Source organism: Acromyrmex echinatior, unplaced genomic scaffold (assembly GCF_024713525.1).
Source record: "Acromyrmex echinatior isolate Ae372 unplaced genomic scaffold, ASM2471352v2 Scaffold20, whole genome shotgun sequence".
Lineage (NCBI taxonomy): Eukaryota > Metazoa > Arthropoda > Insecta > Hymenoptera > Formicidae > Acromyrmex > Acromyrmex echinatior.
Window position 1 is genome coordinate 416,678 of NW_028259054.1, and position 27,041 is coordinate 443,718.

Here is a 27,041-nt window from a genome sequence, read left to right on the forward strand (position 1 = left end):
AAATGCTGGTTTATAATTTTTTTCCGGTAAAATTCTACTTCTATTGAACTATTTTTGCTACTTGAGTTTATGAAGGGATATACTATATAATGCGCATGAAAAATAATCGTAAACAATTAAATATCTCGTAAACTGTTTTAACTGATTTATACTATTCTGGATTGATGGGAGGGGTACACTATTACTACAATTTATTAAAACTTATATATTATTTAGGATGTCCCTCGCCCTTTATTAATACCTAGGGTCGCTGAACAGCCGAGACTGCTGAGAAAGCATTTTCGCTTGAAATAAGCGACTAGTGTGAGAAGGAGCTCGTTGTCTCGTTCACTTTCGGCGTGCCGCAGACAAGCACGGACATGGGCTCGTGCTTGTTTGTGTTACAGCGTCGCACCACGATAAATGATCGAACTTGTAGGCGTGGAAAAGTGACGACGAATTTTATATTGCGTGTCATTTCATTATTATTTGCTTAATTATGAAAATGATTTGTTTCGTACTTATCAAAGTCATAATTATCGAAACAAGTCGTAATTATGAAAACTAAAGTTATCTTGGAATTTTATATGTAAAAGCGTATATTTTATTCGTTTCAACAGCTGTCGGACCGTGTGTTTCTGCCCGAATATAGGCTTTACGTGGCTTTTACGACCATTTACTGTACTCATGGGAAGAAAAGACAGTTTTCATCGATTTTTACAAGTATTTTAAAGTGATCTCGTCATTTTGTTTCCAAATTGTTTTTATTTAAAAACGCATGCAACATAAATTAACGTGTCATTCCTCGCTTCTCACGATTTCAACATAGCCGTCGCGACTAGTCAGGAGCCTTAAACAAGAGTAATAATATTGTAATAATATTGTAATAATATGTAATAATATTTTCACTCTTTCAAGACAGATTTAATTTTCAATTTCTTGAAGTGACATTTCACTCTACGAGATTTAGAGAGTCAGAGCATATATAAAAAGCGATTTAAAAATTTAAAAAAATTTTTTTTAAATATAATTTTGAACCGAAAATGACAAAAAATTTTTTCTGAATTCTTTATTCTAATTTTTTTGATATTCTTTATATCCATGATTTTTTTGTAAAGATCCGTTTAGATTTAATAAAGAAAAAATACTATAATGAAAAATCGCTTTTTTTTAATATCTCAAAATTGTGTAGCTCTTTTGGGATAAAACTTCGAACAAAACATTCTTTTAACAAGGTATTTACTTTGTCCCCTGTGGCGATGGATTATGTATGAGACCCGAAATCCTGCTATATCTTTTCGTAAATTATATGTGTGTAAGTTGATAAAACAATAATCCCGTCAGAATTCGGTTTACAATTTAGGATTTTCTCAAAGCGCTCAACAGTGTTGCTAAATCTGTTTGAAAGTTTTTTTTATATTGAAATTTTTTTCAATGTTTTATCTGTAATTTGGATGTTTTTTTATATTTTTCTTCCAAAAAGTGCCCCAAAATTTTTCTAAACTTTTTGTACTCGCAAAAAATTCCTCAGTAGAAAGAAAAAATTTACAAATTTATGGGAAAATCTCCCAACTTTGCAACAGTGGTTCTCAAATTAGTTAGAATATTCTATGCGTGCGCGCACGCGTGCATATATATTGTTATGTGTGTAGAGGAGAGAGTTGTAAAAGAAAACAAGATTCTACAAATAAATGTTTTTTTTTTTAGATGTTAAAAACAGTAGGTTGGAGATTAATTGCTGTAATTGGTACTATATATGGAGCTTTATATCTCTACGAACGTTTAACATGGACTAATAAAGCAAAAGAACGTGAATTTAAGCGACAATATGTTACGCATGCTACCAAGAAACTGCGATTAATTGTAGATCTGACTTCTGCAAATTGCAGTCACCAAGTACAACAGTATGTATAATATTTATATATCTATATAGACACTATATATACATATAATTCTTGACATTAGGAGACCCAGCTCTGATGACCTTGACATATATTGTTAAGATCATGATCTTGAGTAACTTTGTCTTAACAACTTTATAGTACAGTCCTATTTTATAGTAATTCAATAGCCAAAGGCACCGACGATTAAAGTCCGTCGGCAAATTCGGTTCAACGGTATTTTTTAAAATTATTATTAAATAATATTGCTTATAATAAAATTATCAAGTGTCATTCCAATATATACATAAGACGTTAGAAAGAAAAAAGTATGCAAAGAAATATTATAAATCTTAAGTCCGACAACCATATCGGCACGCAATTATAATTTCTGAAATTAATTCATTTAAATGAATATATATTATATAATAGTTCAGTATCTTAACATTCAGACCGTAATGATGCTTCGTAATTTAAAATAGTATTATAAATCTTGTTTTTTTCCGCGAATGTGGAAATACAACTATTAGCTCACCTACAAAGATTTTCGTACTGATGCCAAAAGGCGAAGCAAGAAAGCAATTGCTTATAAGAGGCAATGGGCGAGATTACAGTCAGCTGTATATTGCTGCGGAGATTATTTTAATGTAAGTTATTATTTACTGTGTATATGTTTTATACAGGGTGTCCCGAAAATTTTTGCTTTTATATAGATAGAACGGACTAAACTGAGTCGAAAAGTCTTCTACTATTTTACAATTTTCGCAATAGTTAACAAGATATTAATTACTAAAAATTGCCGAAAATTGGTCTTGAATAATTTTTCACTCAAATACTATCAACTTTACAGAAAAACTGCAAGAGACAAATCATTAATTTTTTTCTCATAGAACTCTAAGAATTTTTTCAGAATAAAAAAATGTCCGCGATTCTTAAACATGAAGTCTTTTTCCGAAAGGTTAATGAAATATTACAGAAAGAATCTTATTGTAGTCCCAAAGTATCACGAGTAAGTCTTGGCATAACAACAAGCTAGCGGAAATGCAAGACAGCAATCATTTCTGAGTCTTACATTTCGGCATGGCAACGCGGAAATACAAGCCTACAGATTTAGACATTCATGATCGACGTTAATCGCCGGGCATGACCATATATAGTCATATTAATCGCCAAAAGGCGCGATAATAAGACACCGCGCATTTCTTTGTATTCGGCTGTCTAATCGCAGGCCGGGAAGTCTCGCAAGTAAATCTAACAGGCACGTTACGCGCGTCGCAAGCAGCGAATGTTTAATTACAATACATGGTATCGATCGCCTTAAAGTATTATCGCGAGTGCGAATTATAAGCCACGAGTAATTACTAAAGCAAAATTCAAATAGTATTTTTAGTATTTTTCAAATAGTATTTTTACATTACATCTTGAAAACTAACGTGGTTATAATTTTATAAAACATTATATATAAAAAGAAGAGCATAAAAAACCACAGCACAAGTTATAGTTTGTGATATTTAATTATTATTACATTATATTATTATTATTACATTAATTAAAACATTAAACGTTTCGACCACCGAATCTGGCCATCTTCAGTAATTCAATAATATTCTTAAAACGCAAAGTTACATCTAGTTGACATTAAATTCAACAATCGGGTGTTGTAATTAAATAAACGTTCTTTTCTATGAAGATTCATACAATAATGTTACAACGCCAATTGTCATATCACGAAAAGTGTAGAACAAGAATTTCCAGATTCTAATTTAAAATAAATTTGTATATCATTAATATCTTTTAGTCGGAATATAAAGAAATAGAATCGTTACCTATTTTATAGCAAAAAAACTAAACGATGAATTTCAAGTACCTCTTTTGCACAATTAGAATTTTGTCGTGACATTATGTGTTGTTATTTGTCATCATGTATTTTAACACTATTTATATATATGTATTTATATATATGAGTCAACAGTTTAGAAAGTTCTAGAATTATTAAAAGAAAGAGAGATCCTTCTTAAGAAGAGGAAGATAAACATCAGGCAAATCTTCCGTATCACTTTGCTTATTGATACCTCTTGTTTGTCTTTTTATATGTATCATTTCTGAAATTCTTCTTTTCATTAATGATTGTTCTGTATCTAAAATTCTTATGTTATTCCAATCCAATTCATGTATCTCATTCAAACGGTGACGTGAACCACTGAAATTTCGGAAGAAGGTTTTCTTATGTCAGCCTTATGTTCTTTTATCCGAGTTTTTAATTTCCTTTTAGTTTGGCCAACATAAGACGATTCACAGTTTAAACAATTGATTTTATAGACTACTCCACAATGGTTCTTAGGCAAAGAATCCTTTCCCGTCTTTATAAATGTATTCATTTTATTCATTGGTTTATAAGCTATATTAAAACCATGAACATGTGAAAGTTTTTTGAATTTTTCAGATACTTTGCCCAAGTATGGTATCGTGAAAAATTTTTTCTTAGAATCACATTCATTATTAATTTCTTCGCGATTTTGATCTAAATTAGTTCTATTTTCCAATGTTTTTATTCTATTTTTTATTGTTGAAAATATGAATTTTAAAGCATAATCATTAAAAACGTGTGAATTAATTCAGAGATGTTTTTTTCATGAAATTTAGGATGGGATAAAAGTAAAATTCTATCAAATTGCCCAATAATTACTCTCCTTTTATGTACTAACGGATGATTCGAAAAATAGTTTAAATATTTCCCAGAATTGGTAGATTTTTTATAAATATCAAAGATGACATTTCCTTCTTGTCTCGTTATATATATATATATATATATATATATATATATATATATATATATACACATGTATATTTTATAGTATATGTACACATAATGATTTTGAAATGGAGGGTCAAGTTTCAAAGTATGTATATGTACATATTAAATAAAGTGAAATATCTAAGTAGCAAGAACATTTTGTACATGAAAGCTTATAATAATAAAAATGTATGTCTTTGTTGTTTTTAGAAATCAGTCTTGTTCAGAAATTAGTACGTTTGCCTTATATTTTATTCGTATCAATTTGTATGCATATATATATGTACGTATATATACATATATATATATATATATATATATATAATGTATATATATATATGTATATATGTACGTATATATACAAGATGTCTCTGATCATCCGCAATCGGGATGTACTACAAGACCAAGCGTTTTATTCCGAATCTATCGAATCTAATAATTTGTTTATTCGCATCATGGTTAATAAATTAAATATTAAATTAACAATTAATAACTAATTAATTAATTTTGTTTTATGCAAACGTAATTTGGTCGATTATATTATTTATACTTTGTTGTAACATCTCTTTATGTACAGTTGCGAAGGCGGAATGAAATTGGATCATTTCTCTCTTCGATTTCTATCGGATTCTTATAAATAAAATTTAATAATTCCGCCTTCGCAACTGGAGATCAAGAAATGTTACAGCAAAATACAAGTATATAATCGGTCAAGTTACGTTATGCATACAACAAAATTATTTAATTATTAGTTAGTAATTAATTTAATATTTAATTTATTAACTATATTGCAGATCAACAAATTATTACGTTCGACAAATTCAGAATAAAACGGTTGATCTTGTAGTGCATTCCGATTACGGGTGATCAGAGTGATCAGAAACACCCTATATGCCTGATATATATGCCATGACTATATATATAGCGGCCATATTGAATATTAGTTCCGCATTTCCGGGTGTTATGCAGCGGCGGCGCCACTAATGCTGGTAACGCTGAAACAAGAGGGGAGTTTGGAGGCCCTGAGCCCGACATGCTTCGCTGCTGGAGGAGACGCGCTAACATTCGTAAAATCGCGTAGTGGTAACGGATTTGAGAAACTGAATCTCCGAATAAGGTCTCTCCACCAAGAAAAGATATACACATGACAAAATCGTCGTGAATAAGGACTAGTAATTAGCACATATAACACATGAGGGAAACGAGTGGGACGATAACCATCTGGAGATCGACACTCGGAACTGCCGACGGACAACGAAGGATTTAAAGACCCGAGATCTAACCAAATCAGCCTCAACGATCCTGCACGAAACAGCGTCGTGGAAAGAACAGCGCGACTTCGACAGCCAACGCTGACTGCAATAGACGAAGGACCTCGCAAAACATTGAGCCAGCCATACATAGAGCGACATGCGTCTAATATTGTAAGTCCTTTGTAACTATTATTGCGGCGCAAATGTTCGAAAGCGAGGATATTCCGAATTGACCGACCTCGAATAACTCGTGGCTACTCAGCGAATCGGTGCGACGCACGCTAGAAACTAACATGCGGACTCCCGTGCAAATCATTGAAATTCGTGATAGCGCACGGAAAGTCTTAAATTCGGCTCAAAAGAAATTATCTACTTCGCCGAATGTTATATGTCGACGCGAATTTTCGTTCAATGGTATAGATACTAGCTTGATAAATAGCGACGTTACTGATGCTCGATCGACTAATGAATAAACGCGACTGTATCTGAGCTGAACGTCCAGCCAATTGAGCCTTAGGCACGAATTTTCGTTGATCTCTTACGAGAGCGACATCTTTGATTCCGAAGAAATCTACAAAGCTCAAGAAATGGCCCAAGAAAACTCATCTAACATACTTACACAAGAGGAAGAGAGGGAAATCCGATGTGAAAATACGCAGGGAACCACGTACATCAGAATCGCGCAACGCCAAAGAGCCGACGTGGACCTAGGAACGCCGTTATTGCAAGAGCAGTTACGGGAAATAAGAGACATAAGAATTAGAATTAACCTTCTGGAAGACCGCATAGGATTCGATCACACGAGCAATGCTCTGGACGTGACTTACGGACGCACGTGGGAAGACATTCGAAACCAAAGGGACGATCAACTATTATCTCCGTCTAAAGGAAACGCGAAACACGATACCGACGGCATCAGGCGTCCGTGAGTTTATAAATGCTAGCAGCTATGCGATGAAGAATATTAACCCAGCGGATACGCACATGCTATTAGAAGTAATAGTATGTACAAAAGGAAAGACTATGTTAGATTTCCACACTCGCGACGTTTCGTAGTTATAAACAATTAAAAACGGAACTCGAGAGCGAATACCTCAGCAAGCGCAGTACTACGTATCTCCAAGTAGAGTTCAATTCATAAAACAAAAACATATAGAAAACGTGCAAAATTTTGGGCGACGCGTAGACATATTGCCATGGAATTGTACGAATCCATGATAGAAGGGGGGGAAACAATCCTGAGCAACAACGGACGATACTTGATATGATCAAACATATCTACAAGATATGATCATACATATTCTACAAAATTTCCAAATCGGGCTGAACGACGAAATTAAATTAATAGTCCGCTCACAAAATTATAAAACGTTACAAGATGCAATCGCCGGCGCAACCGCGGAAGAAAAAGTATTTAAGAGGGCCGACTTATCGGAGCAATTATCAAAATAAAAATAGAATCGACACCTCAATGCCAAAAATAGGGAAGATCGGTCACTACGCGCAAGATTGTCGTAGTAGATATATTTTATCAAAAGCTGAAGGACAACCGCGAGTAAACGCCGTAATCAAATATTGCAAGAAGACCGATGCGACCATCATGCACGATGAATGCTGGTCATTGTATGGCCGGCCTGCAAGAGATAATACCATGCGACAAGGGCAAATGTAAGTCAAACGACCCGAAATAATTTCGAAAATAAACATAGCAGCAAAAATCGCGAAGAAAATTTATTTCACTCACACGATAGCGACGAAACCCAAGAAGAATCAACTGAAAAAGCGCGTACTGCAGTCGAATATCGAGTCGTTCATGTGAAACAAGAGAAACCGATAAGAACAAAGTAGAACTTGATATGGTAATATTACCTGTACGCGAAGTGGAGCAAGGAAAGATCAACTATCTCTTTGACACAGGCGCGACTACTTCCCTATTAAAATTAAAAATGTTAAAGGAAACAACAAAAAATTATAGAAAAATTATAGAAAAAATTAAACTGACGGGAATCACAGGACATACTATCACCACATTAAGAAGAACTTACGTGATGATAAAAACAAGAGATGATACGATTAGATCCATTCTATGTCATAAAAGACGAAATGGAATATAACGGCATATTGGAAGCCGATTTCATTAGAAAACATATTATTACATGCGACTACTAAAAAATTAATTCTAATCGGTAATTCGTACTTTAAATTATATCCGTTCAAATGGATAATATTAAAGCCGCGCAGCGAAACCATTGTGCAAGTCGCAGTTGATCGAAACATAATCGGCACATAATGACGCAACCGGAAGAACCATCATTGAGAATTTTCATCGAGTGCTGCCTAATAGAGCCCCGTAACTTTACATGCCTCGTGAGTATCTTAAACACCACGGAAAGCGCTGCAGAAATTCAAGTGTCACAAGTGATCATCGAAGAATGGATAAATGAACCTGAAGAAGCGCTAGCTGTAAATACAATAAAACCGGGCGAGCGACCTGAAATGCCTCGCGAAGGAAAAGTCAAACAGCTGATCCGGGATGCTCATCTAAATCAAGAGGAAAAGAAAACGCTTATGCATATATGCGAAGAAATACAGCGACGTGTTTCATTTAGAGAGAGAACCACTGACATGTACGACAGTAATATCACACGAGATAATCACCTGACTTCGCGGTCGTGAACGTATGACCATACCGTCTCCCAGATAAACATAAAACAGAAATAAATAAACAAATCCGCAAAATGCTAAAACACGAAATAATACAACCTAGTACCAATGGAACGCACTTCTTTTAGTAGTTCTTTTAGTAGTTCCAAAAAAGGCCGACGCATCCGGAAAACCGAAATTCAAAATCGAAATTGAATTCCGAAAATTAAACGATCGGAGATTCATTCTCCATTCCAAATATAACGCAGATATTGGATCAATTGGGAAACGCAAAATATTTTACAACTTTAGATCTCGCGTCCGGTTATCCATATATCTATACATACAAGGTGCGTCCCAAAATTTTCCAAACTTTTTCAATAGGGATAGGTCGGGTGGCGCCATCCGTGTGTTCGATTGCGCGTTTGAAAGGTACATCCCTAGCTGACTTCCAGTAAAAATTTCATGACATTTGGTTCAGTGGAAACGAAGTTATGGCGTCTCAAGTGTCAGTATGTTGTATACATCGGTACGAGAATGAACTTCGAACAAAGAGCCAATATTAAGTTTTGTTTTAAACTTGGTAAAACATTTACCGAAACCCATAATTTGATGAAACAAGTTTATGGTGATAATTGTGTAACCCGTGCCAGTGTTTATGAGTGGTATACGCGATTCAAAAACGGTCGTGAGGACATAAATGACGACGCACATACAGGTCGCCCAAAATCGACAATTAACGAAAATTCCATCGAAGTTTTTATGATTCCAAGGGTATTGTGCACAAAGAATTCGTTCCAGTAGGCCAAACAGTTAATGCTGTATTCTATGTAAGCGTTTTGAAGCGTTTGGTGCACCGCATTCGTCGTATTCGGCCAGAATATCGCGAAGGAGGAAGTTGGCGCTTGTTACACGATAATGCGCCATCTCACCGTTCGACATTTGTCACTGATTTTTTGACTAAAAATCACATTTTAACAATCAACCATTCCCCGTATTCGCCTGATATGGCACCTTGTGACTTCTACCTATTTGGCAAAATGCATTTGTCCATGAAAGGAAAGCGGTATGTGGACGTAGAAGACATCCAAAGGGCTTGTACCACTATTCTGAAGGACGTGCCTTTGAACGACATAAAACACTCATTTGAAATGCTTTTAGATCGTGCCAAACGTTGTATTGAGTCCGACGGGGACTACTTTGAATAAACAATTTGAATTTGAAAAAAAAAGTAAACCGTTGTTGTTTTATTTCAAAAGTTGGGAAAATTTTGGGACGCACCTTGTATATCTATGTTAAAGCGAGATAAGGGAAAGACAGCCTTCTCCACGCCTTACGATCACTACGAGTTTAATCGCATGCTGTTTGAATTAAAAAATGCGATATTCCAGCAACTAATGAATACAATTTTATCAGAAATGCAAGGATTGAAATGCCTGGTATATTTAGATGACATCATTATTTACGTCCAGCTTACAAGAACATAATAAACAACTAATAGAGGTAAAAAGATTACGGGAAAACAATCTAAAATTGCAACCTGATAAATGCGAATTTTTGAGAAAAGAAGTAATTTATTTAGGGCACATTATAACTGAACACGGGGACTTCTGTTTCTGGTATGATAGGATAAAATGGATGATTTGTGAATGGGCAGAGCAAAGGATGAAAATGGAAAGAGAGAGAATATACTTACGATGACTGATACGCGCAAGAACTAAAAGAACGCTTGCGAGCCACAAATCAAACAGCTAAAGAACATTTAAAAGAAGAAAAATAAAAAGTGAAAGAGTACTACGACAAAAAGGTAAAAGAAATTAATCTCAAAATAGAGGACAAGGTGCTACTCCACAATGAGACGCTACGTCGCGGATGAAAAAATTAGACAGCTACTATGGACAAGACAATACGTAATCTTAGAAAAAAAATTTCGAATTGTTAATTATAAAAGTAAGACGAAAAAAATTATTAACACGAAATCGCCTTAAACTATATGTATAGAATATTAAAAAACAAAGAAGACTTATCAAAAATAGACAGGAACAACTCTAAGTATCCATAAAATATAAACTATAAACACTAAATATCTAATAAAATACAACTACTTACTAGTTTATACTAAAATCTATATATATATATAGATATTAAACTAACTATTAACTAGAAAAAGGAGGAGAAAAAACGTTCAATTAATTAGGGCCTCCGAGTCCGACGAGAAGTCGGAGATATGGAACAGCCCGAAATCTTCACTGGAATCGAAATCGCTAAAGTTCTTCGACTTACTCGAGGAATCACTCGAGGAAGTTTCCTCCTCATCAAAAATAATCTCCGGAATGTCATCTCCATCCAAAGCGTCAGGGTCGACACCGTCATCCACGTTCAGATTATCAGGATCGGTATCGTCATCGACCATCACGTCCTCACACTCCGCACTATTTAATTCGTCCTCTCCTATGGGATAATACGGGGGAGGATCAGCCGGCTCAGGGGGATATACCCACTCCTCCTCTTCGCACACAAAATCGGGAAGCGGATCGACCGTGAAGAACATGATGCACGCACAATGAATATTACGCAACTAATTCAGATAGTCAAATCTGTAGAAAGCAGATTTTTTTAATGTCTGCTACACATTATACCAACAAAATAACAATAAAATTGTTACAAAATTAGATGTATATAATAATGTTGACAGACTGCTAGAAAAAACGTAACAGAATCTGCAAGCAGAAGTAAATGACAGACTGAAGAAAGAAACAGAGCAGATTTGTGATATAATCTGATACTGTCTATAGAAACCAAGCAGATCTTATCAACATCACCTAGCACTGTCAGCAGAAGCGATGTAGATCTTATTCTGACACGATTTGACAGCAGATTATTGATAAAAACCCAGCAGATTCTAGGACAATCTGTCGACAATCAATTATCAATTATCAATTTTTGTCGACAATCTGCTGTCAGATCGTGTCAGAGCAGAATCTACATCGTTTTTGCTGAGTCTAGCGTCAGATAATGTCGACAGAATCTGCTCAGTTTCTGCCAACATTTGCCTTCACATTATGTCGGCAGGTGATGTTAATAGAATACAAGCCTAATGCGGACGCAGTTGACGCAGACTGCCATCATTTTTTACTCGAATCTGTTAACAGTCTGCTAGAAAACTGCAGACATTTTTCTATCTGGGAATATACTAATGAGCTCAAAGAAATAAAAAAGTATAAAGAAATAGAAGCCACAAGTGCTGATCATATTAAATACGAAATTAAATAGATAAAGTTCCATGAAAAATAAAAGACGTTCCTTCGATAAAGAGCGAGCAAAGCGAACAGCATAAAAATATATATATATATAATATAATAATATATATATAATGATATATATATATATATATAGATTGACAAGCAATCAAGATAACAAATTATAATTACAAAACACTATCTTTTGGGCTCTCGCCAACGGGCAAAAGATCAATGTGCCATACAACATAGAGAGATTAATTCATCATCCGGGGATATATTTCGAGAAGATAGAAAACTTACACTAGATAGAATCATCCTGGAAATTAGTGATAAAAATAAACACTGCATCACTAGGAGGTTAATACAAATACAAGGGTTTGTGCAAAAGACGAAAAATTTATGCCAACTCATCGCATAAAGATACCTGCATAAGTTTCAACATAATCATAGAACGAGAATACGAAAAAGAGAGAGAATACGAAAAAACAAGTCGCCTAGTTACAAGGATAACCACAACATATAAATCACAGAAAATTCAAAAAAGATGATTAATAGATGGAGTAAGCTCACTTACGAAAACATTGTTCGTTATAATAGACGCAAACGACGAAAAGCTAATAAACGAACAGCTGATATTATTACATGAGAAATAACAAGCGACACAACACGCGGTACAAAATCAAATTAAAATATTACAAACTATAGCTCACATTGACCATACTGAGAAAAAAATGCAAACAAACAAATATCTTCTAGCGAACGTAATAAAAAAATTACGAGAGCAAACTGATGAACGAACATCGTATGAGTATACAGGAGCATTTTCTTGTTAACATAATATTATCCGATTTAATACGCGATGCGGATGACACTTTAGAATATTTTGCTAAAAGAAGGGATATTAAATCCCAGATCAATATCCATAAAAAATATCATAGAAAATCTTAAAGACGCGAATTTACAATTATCGGAAGGACGTTATTTTCCATTTCGGATAAAGAATAAGAATGATCAAAAATAGAAAAAATAGCTATCAGCATATTGTGCCGCTGAAAATATATTCACTATTCTAAGATTTTTTCTGATAGCAACACCTAAATATAAGATATTAAATATGTTGCCACTCCTTACACAAGACCATAAAAATGTATTCATATTCGTAAAAATACGCAATTTATTAATAGCAATTAATACAGAGAGACACGTATGTAACACTGTCACAGAAAGAATGAAAAAATGTATAACAATCGGAACAGAATATTTATTTAGACACAAAATTTTCCGGTACACCGCGTAAATACCGATTCAATTTACGAAATCGAAATTTATTTAGACATAAAACAATCTTATAAAAGTTATTACATAATAGGCACGATAGCGAACCATACTGCGTGAATAGCATTAAATAATCTGTATTTTTGGTTATATTCAGCCAACAAAACATTGTAATTTATTGTAAAGATCACGATAAAATAAAGGAAATGATTGAAAATACAGGCAAAATCATATTAGAAAACGATTATAAAATAGAACATCAGAATTATTATAAAGTCACAAAAAATCTGGGTCTTGCATTTCGGCATGGCAACGAGTCGCGGAAATGTAAGCCTGCAAATTTGACTATCCACGCACGATCAACATTCATGTGTTTTTCTTGTCGCCCTTCATGCATCTTTCTCAGCGCTCCTCATGAGTCCCAACCCTTTACGAACTAAATCCCAAAATTACTTATTGTTGCACCGAAAGGCACACCAGAAATTGATGGATGAATTATCACCGAATAGCACAACAATCTGCAATCTTTTTGAAATATTACTAAAAAGATTTGAGCTATTTCTAGTACTACAAAATTGATATTTAATTATATATTTGATTGATATTTAAATAATATTTGAATTTATATGTCGATAATAAATTTAAATATTATTTAAGTATCAATTAAATATATATTTAAATATTATTTCTAAAGTACTTAAAATTAAGAATTTTGTGATTTGTTTACAGATTAAAAAACTTATTGAAATAAACAATAAGAATCATATTTTAGACCGTACATGTGAGAACACAATCAATACGAATTGGAAATGCCTATTCCGGTCGAAACCAGATCTTTAATAATTCAATGTGAATTATATGTGTATATGGGTGATTCTTTGAAAACCGACATGACATTTCACCCTATAATTTTCGATATTGTTTATATTATACTCCGTGAAAGTATTAGGAAAATATAACGACCCATATTTTTTTTGTTTTTCTTTAAAGCGAACCGTTTAGCCGTGTACTAATTGCAATTCTTCGACATTTTGAAAATATCAATTTTATCAATTTTTTTTATCTTATAGTAAATATTAAAAAAATATCAATGTAACAGTTTCTTATGTAAAAAATTCTCTACTTTTCATTAAAAATAGTCTTGATTGATTTAAATTTCATAAAAGCAGTGAAAATCATAAATTTTCAAAAAACTCGCATTTTTTTACGGTCCTAAGCATTTACATTAAAATAAATATTTTTTTTAGAAAGCTGATAATTTTTAGGTAAGAAACCGCTTTATTTAAATTGGGAACCAATTTACTTTAATTACAATAAAATAATTTAGCAAATCAAGAATAGTAAAAAAATTTATGATATACATATTAAATATTTGTTATAAAATTAATAATTGGTCACATTTTGATGTACACTGTACAGAATTTTTAATTATTTTGTCATTTTGATTTTACCTTTGCTAGATGTTAAAACAACTTTTGCTTCAGCAAATCCTAATTGACTAATTATGAGAATAATCGTATGATATAACCTTGAGTTCCTTTAATTCTAACCGTTCGAGAAAATCGAGTCAAAATAAAAATTTCATCGTTTTATCATATATTTCATTGTTCACGTAAATAAAATCGACATTGTTGATTGATTGTGATGTTCACTGATATAATTGGATAACTGATAAAATTTCCTCACGTGTTTCTAGTTGCAAACTTATTCGATATGTGTGAGACGTTTCACAGTACCAGCTAAACCATCACATGCACCTTTTCCATGAGCAGTTGCAAAGAAATGTCATTCAGCTTCAATTTGAAAGTCATTGAAATGTTCAGTTAAATTTATTAAACGCCTTTTTGTTTTTAAAATGTTGAGGCGCATCATCAGAAAAATAATAAAGTTTGATTATTTGGCTGAATTTGTTTTTTAAATATTCGATAAACTCTTTTGACATCATGTAGATTGAGACTGAATCGTTTTTATGACAATCTGTTATCACTATAAGACTACGATGCATCAATGAATCATTTTTCTCATAATAAAGTACGATTGGAAACAGCGTGGCCTGATTGTTATTCTAGTGAAACGCTTGCGTTGCGTTTTGCATTACAAACGCATAGTTTTCCGCAAAATCTACGACTGCTACTCCTGGTCTCAATTAATTTTTTAAACTTATGAAGAATTTACTTTGACTTCTTGCAATAAAGTCATGTGGAATAAGCTTTTTCAATTTATCTAATAATTGCTCAATAAAGTTATTACTGCTGCATTGAACATTGAGAATCGTACGACGATTTCTTGTTGTCCATATTTTCTATTAAAGTTTGGTTATGTCATGCTCCTCAAATACGCGATTGAAGACTTCTGTGATCTCATTTGGATATGAATGGCAAGTCCACAAGATTTTGTAGGATTCGCATAAAGTAAAGTAGTTTGTTTAACAAATTTTGATATGTTGGCTTTTTATCCTTTATCCACATATCATTTTTGAATAGTCTTTCAAAATTATAATGGAATATTCAGTTCGAAATTATTGAAACGCGAAATCAGTTAAGATCGAGTGCGTAATCAGAATCTTAAAAATTTATTTAAATTTTACCATCTAATATAAGCTTTACGTTTTGATACATACGCATATTGTATGTGTACCACTGATACTGCCTGCTAATACACAATGCTGCGGACGAAGCATAATAAATTTAGAGAAACTTATTTTGTCATTTGGATATGTTTCCTTGTAAATGTCAAATAATATCCGAAAATTTCCTAACACTAGTTTTTTTTATACCAGTTTCCTTTTAGCATTTGGCTGAATAACTGACTTGACATCTTTTCTACCAGAAAGTTACCTTGAATTGTCTTCATTCTCATACAAATTTATTACTTTTTCTTTGATGACATTATCAAGTGATAAGTTTCTTTTTCTTTTTTTAAAAATCTGATATTCCATTATTGTCGTTTTCGTTATTTAATCTTTTAACAAAATTATTGATCTTGGAGTATTAAATTTATTTTCAATTTCAGAAGATGTCCAAGTGTCTGGTAGGAGTGCTAAGAGTTCTATTTGTCGTGATCTACAATAATTTTAAATTATTTTTTAGATAAATTAAAAATATTATTCGATACAATGAAGAGAGAGTTCATCATTTTAAAGAATAAAGGGAATTCTTGATCAAAACAGGTCTATCATTTGAAGAATTAAATATTTCTTGAAGATTATTTATTATTTTGTGGTACAATAATTATCGACAATTTTGTCTTTTTTCAATTGATTCTGATTTTGAAATGATTCAAATTTCGTCTCAAAGGAATTTTGAATTTGTTCCCATTTATTAGTAACATATTTTACATTACATCTAGAAAATAAATTATAGCCATTTGATGAACAAACATTCTTATACAATTAATAATAAAATGACATAGAAATTTGTTACTCAGTTTTTTTCTTTTTATTGGAGATAATGTGGAGATTATTGAACAATTAATGCTAATGTGGAGAATCTTGAACAATTAAATTCTCTATAAAACTTTGATTACAACTGGGTATATTGTTCGTCGATGAAGTTGAGTGAGGTAATGGAAATGTGAAGTTGTTTGTTCTATTTGATAAACATGTATAGCAACAAGTTTGCGACATAATGTGCAAAATAGGATTGCTCACTAGCATCTCTAAATTTCTGTAAATGCTCTTTAGGGAACGTAAATCTCTCTGACTTTTGCTATCTAGAAAATAATCATTTTGAAAATTAGATTATGAGAAGTCAGACAATAATTCATATTTCAAATAAATTTTAGTACTTACAACTTGGTAGAAGGTTGAGAGGATTGAAACACTTCTTATTCTTTACATATTTAAATTTATATTAGTTTCTTTTAAAAAATATTTTTACTAAGAATTATTATTTGATTGCTTTGTATATTTTTTTCTGTAGCAACTGCATTACTTTCATATGATGGAAGAAGAATGTCGTGTTTTACAAGATAATATTCGATCAGAAAATGTTGCGATAAATCGACGCCAAAGTATTCCGCCGAATGTTGAATTTCGCTGAAGCTTTTGTCTTCGATTTTGAACCGTATGTCGATTCACTTTTGTTGTAATGCAAGACAATCGTGAACGTGAATTTATTGCGCGTATCACATATTTATTATTGAAAACACCGAGAGTATCAAAGGAGTGACTAGGAGCTATAGGAGCGGCATCGCCACAACAGGTGACGCGTGAAGTTAGCCGCGCGTCCTTCGTAACTAGGAATACGTGAGGAAATTTTATCAGCTTTTCAATTATATCAGTGACATCGCAATCAATCAACAACGTCAATTTTATTTACGTGAACAATGAAATATATGAAAATAATGAAATTTTTACTTTGTCTCGATTTTCTCGAACAGTTAGAATTAAAGGAACAGAGTTATCATACGATTATTCCCACAATTAGGATTAATCAAGTCAATTAGGATTTGCTGAAGCGAAAGTTGTTTCAACATCTAGCAAAGTTGTGTTAAAATCAAAATAGCAAAAGAATTAAAAATTTTGTACAGCAATATGTGACCAATTATTAATTTTGTTACAAATAACATTTAATACATGTGTATCATAAATTTTTTTCTACTTGATTTACTAAATTATTTTATTGCAATTAAAGTAAATTGGTTCCCAATTTAAAAGCGGTTTCTTATCTAAAAAATTATCAGCTTTCTAAAAAAAATATTTATTGTATTTTAATGTAAATGCTTAGGATCGTAAAAAACACGTTTTTTTAGAAAATTCATGATTTTCATTGTTTTTATGAAATTTAAATTAATCGAGACTATTTTTATTGAAAAGTAGAGAATTTTTTTACATAAGAAACTGTTACGTTGATATTTTTTTTAATATTTACTGTGGGGTAAAAAAAATCGATAAAATTTATATATTTTCAAAATGTTGAGGAATTACAATTAGTAGTATCACGGTTCGCTTTAAAGAAAAACAAAAAAATATGAATCGTTATATTTTCCTAAAGAACACTTTCACAGAGTATAAATAACATCGAAGACTATAGGGGGAGATGTCATGTCGGTTTTCCAAAGCATCACCCATATATACTATATATGTACATATATAATAAATCATAGTCATTCGAACTGCGTGCCGAATTGGTTTTCCGGACTTATAAACTCAATAAAGCTAATATAATAATATCACGAATTAAATTAAATTAATAAGCAATTTTTAATAATAATTTGATCAATCAGGTATCATATTAGAAAGATGTTAATGTGCTGAAAAAGTAAATAAATTTATTGCGAAAAATATTATCTCGGCCAGAAGATCGAATTCGGATCTTGTATATGTACGAGTGTCCTAATAGGCGAGCAGTTTACCTTCATTTTCAGTTCACTAACCGATCAACATTCTAGTGGTTGAAAATGATTTTGGCTGAAAAATATCTATACATTTTTTTTTATATGGTTATTGAATAATTATAAATAGTTATAAACAAATTTTTGTTTAAGGGAGTATACCCAGTTAGAAATTTTGAAAAATACGATTTTTAAAAATATCACATTTTTTAAAATATATAATATTAGAAATATTCCCTCCAAATTTTAAGTTGATTCGCTGTATTTTCCAGGGTTGGAAAGTAATTAGTTATTTGTAACTAAGTTACAATGACTTCTTTTTAAATTACTATAACTTAACTTACAATTAGTTACATTTTTTATCAATAATTAGTAACTGATTAACAGTTACATTTTAAACTTATTTGTTAATTTAATGTGATTAGTTAAAATTTGAATTAAGGCTGATTAAGGCTGATTAAGGCTGATTAAGGCTTGATGTTATAAATGCTTTGATGTATTTTTTGATTAGTCAGTTTGTAAAATTCTTTTTCTCGATTGGTCAATCAAATGCTTCGAAGCATTTGTAGCACTAATGCTTGATGCGTTCCACTTAATATATACACATCGCGTGTATCGATATATTTCATTATTTAATATTTGCAAACAATAAGGATAAAATGATACTTGCGAGCATTGTGGACGTAAGTGGAATGTACCCTATGTTTTGGAACGCAGCTTAGAGCAAGTATTTTATTATTTCAAGGTTAATTCAAATTGGCTCTTGAAATATTAACACAAATAAAAAACGGGCGATTAAGAGCCTTAATACACGGTAATTGGTGCGAATGTCACATACACATATATTTCGATTATATCTACTGATCTATTACATAAAATAAAAAATCAGCTAAATATTAAATACATAAAATAAGAAATCAGCTAATTAACGGTTACATACACTCCAGACATGGGAATCTGTTGAGACTTACTTGCTGCACTCGATTTTTACTACGGTACGAACAATAGATGGTGAACAATTATTATTATGATTGAAGACTGCTGAAGATGGCTTGAATACAGCCAAAACGTTCAATGTTTTATTTTATATAATAGATCAGTAGATACAATCGAAATATATGTGTATGTGATATTCGCACCAATTACCGCATATTAAGGTTCTCAATTGCTGTTTTTTATTCTATTTTTTATTTTTATTATTTCATCCGTTATTTTAGTTGTCTCGTATATTCCTGCGAGAATTAATTACAATTTTAAAATAAAATTGTATTGTAAACGTAATTTTTTTTAAAGTCCTTATGATATCGATGTCACTCATATTGTTCTGTCATAATAACAGAAAAGTAACTGAAAAGTAACTGAAAAATTACTTTTTTAGTAACTATGATTGTAACGAGTTAATTTTTAGTCTCGATAATTTGAAACTGTAACTAATTTCTTTTGAAAGAAAAAAAACTGTAACTGTAACTAGTTATTTTACAAAGTAACTTTCCCAATCCTGATATTTTCAGAGATAAACGACCTTGAGTATACGTAAGAATATAATAAGGGAAGAAATAATTGTCGGTAACAACAAATTGCCATTTTAAAAGCTTTTATCAACTTCAAGAGAAGATGTAAGATAAAAAATGGCTCTGGAATAAATGACTCTGTAAATTGAAAAATAAATTGGTAAATCTTTAGATTAGGGGACTTTCCCCCAATGACCTTGACATATATTGTCAAGATCATGACCCTAAGTGATCTCCAACAAGTTTTAGCCGTCACTTGTCTTCCGTTAAAAAGTTATTAATGAAAAAAGTTTACAAATATAATGTCTTATTGCAACAATTTAGGTTATATGATACCCATGTATCATGGTTAGATTAGGATTAGGTTTATATATCGGGTATATAATAACCTAACCCTTCTTTTTTGATAAGGCAGGAGAAATGCCTACGCATACTCTCGGCCCGCGGGAACGGAACCGAGGGTTATGTGGAATCCACTCGCACCCACTAAAATCCTCGCCGGTGTCACTTATTGGTCTGTTGGTGAGACCACTCTGAGCACGCGTCCAGGACGCCCTCGGGCCTACCGATCTGACAGGTCGACCCTTCTCCCAGCGGTACTGACTAAACCGTCTAAAACTGCCTGGAGAGGGCATTACCGGACCAGGCGAGGAGGAGACCAGTCTCCTCGCCTTGCTACCACTCGATGTTGTGAAGGGGAGCAGAGTCCACCCTGAGGTCCCGCTCACAGCCGACCTTCTCGCCCGGCAGAGATCTGGTACCGATCCTCGTCGGGCTCACATCTCAAACGAGTGTGCAACGAGTTTTACGTCGCTGCATCCTCTTTACCTCATCGCCGAGACAGCGAGTTGGGGCTCTGACTTCGCCCTCCCCCCTCCTAGATCCGCAGCCGTCTTCACCACTGTCTCGCTCGCAACACATGCGATGTCAACGGAGGAGGGAGGGATGAGGCCACCCGGCGGGGGGGAGGATCGCAGTTTCACGCTGGCGTTCCCTCTCCTCCCCGCTCCTTTTCCCTTTCGGTCTCCTCCTTCCGAAGCAACTTCGCTGAAGGAGATCACCTTTCACGATCTCTCGTTGCGCAGCGTGGCCTCGATTAAAGCGGCAGCGAGAGGTTTTCCCCTATTGTCCCGACGAAGAGTGCGCGTTCCGCGGTCCACGCCGGACATTCCTTCACCGTGTTTGATGCCGAGTCTATCTCGATATCACAGTGGTGGCACGCCGTGATCGGCTCTTTTTCATTTCTCCGCAGGTACTAACTAAAGCATCTATGCCCCGTGAGCACCTGCGTGAGACGATATGAGAGGGCTGTTACCGGCAGACTTCGAGCTTAACTCTAGGCATTGCTGCCACAGGTTGATGACCTGAGAGTATGTCACAGTCCTCATGGCCTCGATGGCATGAGAAGGCGGATGCATATGAGACGTCTCCAGCTAACGGTAATTGTTGGCTTGTCCCGTCGCCAGGAGGTCCGTGAGAGGACCATCCGCGAGGACAACGATATGCACAACGATATGTCGCAACAATATGCGATATCGTCCTGCATCTCGATAAACGGAAGGCAAGGCGGCGCTGCACTAGGTTCATGCACTGACGAAGTCGAGCGCTGCTCGCCATCTCCCTATCTCATACGGGCGCACCGTACAGGAGCGCCGCCAGGACAGCGTACATGTATCCCAGCCGCGCCACCGCATCAGAGCCGTGGAGATTGAGCATGATGCCAGCCAAAGCGTCAGCCAATTTGCCCAATCTGGGTGTCGAATTGATCAGCTGCTCGAAGTGAGCGCTGAACTATTAAAGGCCGTCAATGGTGCAGATATTTCATCTAGAGTCTCACCTGCATCGTCGCTGTTTCCACCTGGATTGTCACCGAAGGCGGCGCCTCCTGTCGTAGACGAAGATCGCTTCCGACTTCTGAGCACTTCCAACACCTAACCCTAACCCTAACCATGATTATATCGATGGGTATATAATAACCTAAACTTAATTAATGTATAGAGGAAATAATACATTATTTTTGAAACTTTTGTTATTAATAACTTTTTAAAGAAGGACGGCTAAAACTTGTTGGAAGTTACTTAGAATCATGACCTTGACAACATATGTCAAGGTCTAGATCATTGAGGGGGAGGGGGAGTCCCCTAATCTACAGGTTTACCAATAAATTTTTCAATTTAGCTTAAACTGCACTTTAAACGCGTTTTTCTCAACTATGTTTTCCAAATCGGTGACTACAATATCTCAAAAATTATTGCGCTGATCAATTTGAAATTTTTTATGCTTTTTTTAGACATGTAAATTTAGCCTTTAATTGATGGATTTTTTTTCCAATGCGTACTTTTTTTTAATGGACGAAAAATATCCGTTTTTTTTTTCATGAAAATCGAAATTTCATCTTTGAACAGCCGCCATTTTGTCGTAATTCATTTAATTTTTCAAAATATCGATCGAAAAATTAAAGCTTGTAAATTGATATATTAACTAAATCTTTCAAGTTTTTTCATTTAACTTGGTTCTGAAGTGGCCTGGTGTTGCAGTGGCTACCGCAATACGTGTTTTGGAAAACAGCTTTCCGGACGCTAGCTATAACTTATTTATTTATTTATTTATATTTTTACGTAAAAAAAATGTGAAAACTTTGTCAAAGTAGGTTCTTTGGAATATAAAACCTTTCAAATATATGCATATACTTTTTTGAAAAAAATTCACGAAGATTCATCTTTTTTTAGTTTTCTAACAAGTTATATCCTCTTGAAAAAATCTAAACTTCGAATAAAAATTCCAAAAAGATTTTGTAAGCTTAATTGGATCAAAATGGATATTTTTGTCTCTGAGATTTTTTTCTTTTATTTAAATCACTAGTTTTTGAGTAAATTTTATTTAAATCACTAAAAAAATGTTTAAACTTGAAAAATGATTACTTATGATTTTTTTTCTCAAAAATTAGTTATTTAATCAGTATAAAAAATGTAAATATTTGGCCAATCTTAAACTATAACAAAAATTTTATTTTATTTTGATTTGTACTGTTCTTGATAGTGAAAACTTTATTATTTAAGGCACCGCAGACGCGCCTTCATTATAGTAAAGTTTTCAATAACAATACAAATCAAAGTAAAATAAAATTTTTATTATAGTTTAAGATTGGCCGAATATTTTCGTTTTTTATTTATACTGATTGGATGACTAGTATAATGATAGTTATTTTTCGAGTTTAGACATTTTTATCTCAAATATCATTGATTTAAATAAAAAAGTCTTGGAGACAAAAAAATGTCCATTTTGTCCAATTAAACTTACAGAATTTTTTTGGAATTTTTATTGGAAGTTTAGATTTTTTAAACAATTATTTGTAACTATTCAATGACCACATAAAAAAATAAAATATATATATATATGTTTTTCCACAGAATAATGTGAGGAATCGAATTAAATTCAGTCACTAGAACTAGTTGATTGGTCGGTTAGTGCACTTTCTAAGCTATTTTTTGGGATTAAATCGCTCACTTACAAACCTTTAGATTACCGGGGTTAATTAGGATCTCGGTAACCTAAAGGCTATTTAATTATTCAGTCATAGTTTTTTTGTTAATTATTGAGAAGAGATTATTAGGAAAATTATTCAGATAATTATTGGAAAAATTAATTGTGTTACTGCTAAAATTGAATATTAGTATTTAACATCATATTTCAGAATATATACGACAAAATTATGATAAAAAAAGGTTTCTTCCTGAAATCGAGATCTAATTTCACGATACTGTCCAGCTGTCACCCATCCAAAGCTGTACCTCATCTAGTGTTGCTTGACCTCTGCGATAGTATGGGATCTGCTCTTTCGATGAATCCTGTATGTTTATAGATGTATAATTGTAACATATCTAGTCAATGGATATTATCAAAAAACTCACGTATAGTTAAAATATATATGTGAGTATTTAGTTTCATAAACGAATCTAAAAAATGTTAGTTTAATTTGTCGAACGAATAGTTTGACTATTGACGATTTGAAGGATGATTATTGTAAATGCTTCGATTACTGACATTATAATCTCTTGATTATAGGCTTAATGAATTATAATTAGGTACAGTTAGGCACAGTTTATTCAATAGTTCTAACTGAAAGCCAGTAATATAATTATTTATATACATATAAAACTATTAAAGTAATGCACTATAATGATCATTATCTGATTGGATAATCAATAATCAACTCAGTCAGAAACTATTGAGGAATGATTATTTTAAATAATCTGGCTATACACACATATATATAGTCAGATTATTTAATTCTATATATATATATATAGTAGAGAGAATCACTTTACTAAAAGCTATTGGAAAATTATTGCACATAATCCGACTTAATCTAATCAATAATCACTCCGTCAAAATCTATTGGGAAATTATTATTGCAAATAATCCGACTAGTGGAATCAATAATCACTCCGTTAAAAACTATTGGGGAGTAATCATTGTGAACAATCCGATTATTGGATAATAAATACTTACTATTAAAGAGCATATAATCGCTATTAAAATCCATTATTGATTTTCCAATAGTTCATTTCCATAAGGGGTGTATTTCCTAAAAAAATTGAGAAATATATCTTTGGCGAAAATTCACTATGCCTACATACGATGCAATATATGTAATAAACACTAGCTATTTTAAAATTCATTACCATTAAAAATCTAAAGTACATAACTATAAGGCTTATTATTTTCAATTGAACTTTTTGCATCTCGGTTCATCTTTTCTCTTTCTTTTCGCATTATATGAAAAAGGTGGAAAATTGGACTGTGTCATTATTGTTTTTATTATTTAAAAAAAAGTTAGGAAAATTTTAAAGCGTTGCAAATAATTCTAGGTAGGCACATCAAAATATTACTTATTTAATTTTTCTATCAAATTGTAGAGATATTATATATTGTTATTACTCATCACAAAATAATGTGTATTAATAAGAAAATCATGTTACATGATGCAACAGTCAACCAAACACACACGCGCGCGCGCGCACACACACACACGCACGCACGCACGCACGCACGCATGCACGCACGCACGCACGCACGCACGCACGCACGCACGCACGCACGCACACAGAGAGAGAGAGAGAGAGATTTGCCGTTATTTTGAGAGCACTTCCGCTGAATGTTCAGATCATGAAATAAGAATAAGGAGACCTAACTAGATAGAGTAAGGAGAAAAAAGTTGATCAAAACATTGATCAAAACATATAGTAAGCAAAAACCTATTATAGCTATTAGCATACCAAAGAACATGTTTCATGACTTATTTTTTCGTATTTCGTATAATCTTTTCCAATCGACATTGGCACGAATATGTTCATCTTTGCGCAACTGTTTATCACACGCTTTTATATAGTCAGTATGGTCAACTTGCGTTTTATAAAAAAACTTAATCACGAAGGGGGCTAATATGGAATCAACGCTTTAAGTGATGCGTAAAAATTCTTTCTAAATTATTATTTAATAGGGTGATATACAAATAATATACATTTGTCAACGTTTCGTCTATTGATTTTAGCCATCTTCTGGACAATATTAAATCCTAATACATATTTTTTCTCTACGGTACTCCTTAATCTTGTCTCAAAAGAAAGACATAATATTGAACTTAGTGAGCAGAGTGTTTTATCTTTCGCACCCAGAATTTCAAGAAAAAAATTTGAACTTGGTCATAAAAATTTTAATGGACAATGACTATCCTATAAATTTTATCTTAAAGATGATTAGTGAAAGGATAAATTTTCTTATTAAAAAAATCAATTTTTTTAAAAATAAAATAATAAGTCTGATAATAGTCAAATAAAAAAACAAAATGAAATGGTTCATTCTATATGTACAAGGCATTTCAGAAAGATTCAAAAACTTTATCAATGATAGTTTAATGAGAGTATTCTTTTTTAATTGAACAAGCTCATTAAAGTACATAAAGATCCGTTACCCAATGAAGAAAAAAAGAATATAGTTTACAAGATCAATTGCAGGGATTGTGTATCATATGTAGGGCAGACTGGAAGAAAAATGAAAACGAGAGTTGCGGAATAATATTCGCAGAGATCCTTTCTCTCATTCCATTATTTCTGAACATAGGATCACAATCATGACTTTGATTGGAATGTAGAGGTTCTGGATATCGAGATTTACTAAAACGTTTGGTTTCTGAGATGATACACATTAAGAGTCAGAAGAACTGGTCTTAATTAAAAAAAAATATCGATAGTTTAGATCGATCGCATATCGATATTCTCAACAGATTGTAAATTTGCCTTTATGTTTTAGTATATGTATGTCAATAGCATTATACGTCCTTTAGTTGTCTTGACAAAAATTCATTTATTATAAAATTGATCATCAAAGAGCGTTGACGTCTCTATTTAATTTACCATAACGATTTAATGATTTCCATCAAGTATGGATTTTTGTGACTGAGCGGTAGTACACGAAGCTTATAGTGAGCATAGTTTGAGCTCAGTATTTTGTCCAAGGAGCAAGGTAACTTCGTGGACCGAAGATCATGCTTCCCCATTGTGCACAATGGATATATTATTATTCCAAGATTAAGAAGTACTACCGTAGGGAGAAAATATGTATTAGAATAGGATTTAATATTGTCCTGAAGATGGCTAATCTCTCGCGAACGCGAAATACAGATTATTAAAGCCATCTATTGGAAAAATAATGGATTTCTTTTTACTACACCTAATATTTCTGTGATATTTATATAATATGTTTATATTTATGTAATTTATTGGGAAAAATTACATCATTTTGAAGAATTAAAAAAAATTTATTAAATTGGTATTTTTAATATTATTTTCAAAATTATTTCATTATTATTGAAGGAATGCTGGAGGAATTAAATCGTCGGAACATTGCAGATTGATATAAATTTCCGAATTACTATACAGAAACAAAAATCCTTTTACAGGATTAAAGTAGACGAAAAATTAATATTATTAGGTGTACAAATAAGTTTCCGCCGTTTGACAAAAGACGGCGCCACTAGCAAGCTATGGTTAAAATTGTCTGATGTAAAACATTATATCGTAAGGTTGGACATCTGTCAACAACATAATCTTGAAATACTAGTGATTTTG

The 27,041-nt window shown here is 32.8% G+C and overlaps 1 protein-coding gene, 1 long non-coding RNA gene and 1 pseudogene across 9 annotated transcripts in view; all 3 read left to right on the plus strand.

The window, feature by feature from the left end:
• LOC147906557 (uncharacterized) overlaps window positions 1–27,041 on the plus strand; it is a 270,166-nt gene that overhangs the window by 181,678 nt on the left and 61,447 nt on the right. The window lies entirely within an intron of this gene.
• Window positions 1–27,041, plus strand: part of Marf (Mitochondrial assembly regulatory factor) — a 203,599-nt gene that overhangs the window by 172,195 nt on the left and 4,363 nt on the right. For 7 of the 8 annotated variants that reach the window (XM_087416299.1, XM_087416298.1, XM_087416303.1 and 4 more), the window contains one exon: window positions 1,687–1,883. In XM_087416299.1, the coding sequence (XP_087272425.1) occupies window positions 1,687–1,883 (197 nt within the window). Of the gene's footprint in view, window positions 1–1,686; window positions 1,884–2,389; window positions 4,580–27,041 lie in introns of those variants that run through there. The other variant, XM_087416305.1, reaches the window with a different exon arrangement.
• LOC147906562 (uncharacterized) lies at window positions 11,992–26,891 on the plus strand (annotated as a pseudogene).